Raw genomic sequence first — 3,218 nt, 5'->3', positions numbered from 1 at the left:
TACCACTCAAATGAAGGATCCGAGAATTACAGCAGTATTTTGGTATGCTAGCGTACGTTGTTGTATATATTGGGCATTGTTGTCACTAGACTAGAGTACGCACCTTTGTCCATTTCATTTGCTAGTGTTCTGAATCTGATCTCGTGAAGAAGGCTTGGCTGCAACAGGGAGGAGGCACCGGTCAAAACAAGTCCCTGTTTCCTGAATGTTATCGTGCTATATTGCCTTGAACATCAGAATCAACTCATGAGTTGAATTGTCGGTGTTTGTATTTTTGTGTTACATTTGTATTCTCAACAGTTAGTTTCCTGAAATTACGGCTTATTTTCCCCTGAATTCAAGAACAATTATGTGGAATTCACCTAAAAAAATACGCATTTGTACAAGAGCATAACAAGTCTTGACACAAAGCATATATTTGACATGTAAAATAGAATATCACGGTTCTAGCTGGGTGTCCATCATTTTTCTTTTATTCATTTCTTGGTGGTCATCTTTCTAATTCTCTTCTTTCAATTTGTTGTGTTTTGCAGAGATTTTGCGATCATGCAAAGCCCTAGCACACTGTGTGTCGCCTCTGCATCCACCCAACCTGTTGAGCATGGTTGGGCATACCTCCCGGTTGACCTGCTCGAATCCATTATTGCTCTGTCAGGATCCTTCCGTGACCTTCTTGCCTTCGCCGCGACCTGCCGCTCTTGGCGTGCTGCATTCTCCTCATACCCATCCAAATCTTCCTTCTGTGCCAAATTCCCACCTCTCCTTGCCCAATTCAATGTTCGTGTTCAAGGTCCTGATCTTCCTTCTAACAATGGTCGTCACGAGCTGTACACATGTAAGGTCATTGATCCGATGAACAAGAACGTCGCCCTTCGCTGCCAGATTCCTCTAGAAATTTATCAGGATACACATTTCGTTGGAACTTCCTATGGTCAACTAATTTGCTATTGTGTTGGATATTGTCTTCTTGTGGATGTGTTCAGTGGTGCTGAGGTTTCAGCTCCACGTCTCCCATTCAATCACAATTTCGACGGGCGCTACTTCAGCGGCACTCTTACAGCTCCCCTTGCATCACCCAACTCACACCTCCTTGTCTGCACCGTAAACTCCCTGTTTGATTGGTCAGTTGGAAGTAAATCTTGGTCTAAGCTGCAGCTTCCTAATGCATGTATAATACAGATTGTGAAATTCAAAGGTCAGTTCATTGCCATGGATGATTGTTGTAACATCTACACTTTGCAGCTGTCCCCACAGCTTGGTCTGCAGAAGGTAACAACTGAATTGGCGGAATATTCACTCGCACATGTGGATTCGTGGCTAGTGGTCTGTGGTGACATGCTTCTCATGGTCAGGGTGCATCCATACTTGTCAGTCGTAAAATGTATACCCTACCACCTTGACATTTCAACCAACCCTGCAAAATGGGTGGAGGTAAAGCAGCTGGATGATTGGGCACTCTTTGTTGGGGGTGATGTGAGGAGCCAGCCATTTTCTTGCATGAGCCCTGAAAGATGGGGAGGGAGCAGCAAGCGGTTGTACTATGCAGGCCGCCACTCTTTTGTCTTACATGGATTGGGTGACGAGCTAGATCCATCTTCCGGTTATGAGTACAAAAGGAACTCGTTCAGCGAGCTACAGCCCCTCTGGGTGTACCCAAGCATGTTCTACTCGGACATCCAGTGATCATCTCGTGCCACTGCAGGTTGCTGCTCTACGAGCTCCTGACGAAATTTTCCCCTCGCAACACAGAGCAGGGAATTTTGCAACTTGGGCGGTACCATTGTAGCATTAGTCACTTCAGAGCTTGGTGGGAATAGTGCTGAAGCTTGTGCACTCAGTTTGGTAACCCAGTATGTAGAACCTGGTATTAATGTTCAGAGCTTGTTAGAAGTTGTCGCGCTTCCAGGTTATTGTTAATTGAACTATGTTGTTTAATTATGCACTTTATGATGTGTAGTACTTTGAAGTACCTGTTGCTTGTCTCTGCTCATACGACTGATAAGTTTGAAGCTTCTAGACTGCATTTGCTTAATTTCGCCCTACGTATTTCATGTCCTTGTATTTTTTTTTTTGTTTGCTGAAACAGAAGTACGATGGTAAAGCTGTCAATGTTGTTTGGAATGGATAATCGGATTTGCTTGTACATCAATTTACTTTTGTCAGCGGGCTAAATATACCCCTAGGAGCATCAAATTTACCTGGATGCATATGTGGTTTATTTTGACATGCTGGAGTATGGCATAATGACAATTTGATGAGAACCCTGATTTTTATCTTCAGTTCAAAGACTGGCCGGCTCTTTTTCTCATGTTAATAGAACACTGTCTTAACATATGGTGTTTGTTCTCTTCCTCCTATGAAGCACGAACAGAGTTCCTACCAAAAATTGATTTTGGCTCAAGAGCTAGGGTGATCCTGGGACCACAAAAGGAAAATTACTGGCATCTATTTTTTCTCAGGTTCAGAGAACACACTGTCTGAACATATGGTGGTTCTCCTCCTCCTAGCGGACACACTGTCGCGGCCACAAAGCGACATGGATGGATCGATTTTGTAAGTACGCCTTCGCCTGTAGAAATAGAAATACGACAAACCAGCCAAGACGTCACACCACTGCCCTTAATTGACCTTCTCATCAACACATAAAATTAGTAGTATTAACTTTGCACGTTTATCTCATGCTTGAACCATCACTGCCATTCAGAGCATCGTTTGAATCTTTGAAAGAAGCTGACAAAGATTATGAAATCGTTCCTTCAGCTAGTGAATGGGAGATGGCCGAAGCTATTAGCCATTCTTTGGGCGCTTTCTACATAGCCACAAACAAAATCTCTGGTAGAATAGAACATATCCCACCTCTGACCTCTACGTCTATGAGGTCTGGAATGTGAAGCACGTAATGGAGAAGGAATCTCAAGTGAAAATGCTACCAGTGTTGCCATGGTGAGAGAGATGCATAAGAAGTGGATCGAATATTTCGAGGAGTCATACTTAAAAAGTTGTGTGCCGGTGATTTTTGATCCGAGGTACAAGTACGAGTATGTTGAGTTCCGGTTGATTGCAACCTTTGGTGGTGGCCACGAGAAATATCTTACCGAGGTGAAAGAATGCGATGAGGATCCTATTTGCCGAATATGCATCTCAATTTGAAGTCACTCTTGATGAAGGTGTTGAGTTTGCAGAGGAGGATGAGGATGTTGCTGATTGGGATAAGCATT

The 3,218-nt window shown here is 43.5% G+C and overlaps 1 protein-coding gene across 1 annotated transcript; it reads left to right on the top strand.

The window, feature by feature from the left end:
• Positions 1-540: 540 nt before the first annotated feature.
• LOC123083419 (uncharacterized) lies at positions 541-2,042 on the top strand. The gene has a single exon (XM_044505470.1). It carries the CDS (start codon positions 547-549, stop codon positions 1,681-1,683), a length of 1,137 nt encoding a protein of 378 aa, XP_044361405.1. The 5' UTR covers positions 541-546; the 3' UTR covers positions 1,684-2,042.
• The last annotated feature ends 1,176 nt before the right edge of the window (positions 2,043-3,218 follow it).

Source organism: Triticum aestivum, chromosome 4A, assembly GCF_018294505.1.
Source record: "Triticum aestivum cultivar Chinese Spring chromosome 4A, IWGSC CS RefSeq v2.1, whole genome shotgun sequence".
Lineage (NCBI taxonomy): Eukaryota > Viridiplantae > Streptophyta > Magnoliopsida > Poales > Poaceae > Triticum > Triticum aestivum.
Note: the sequence above shows the minus strand (reverse complement) of the source record. Positions and strands in the feature narration are given on the sequence as shown.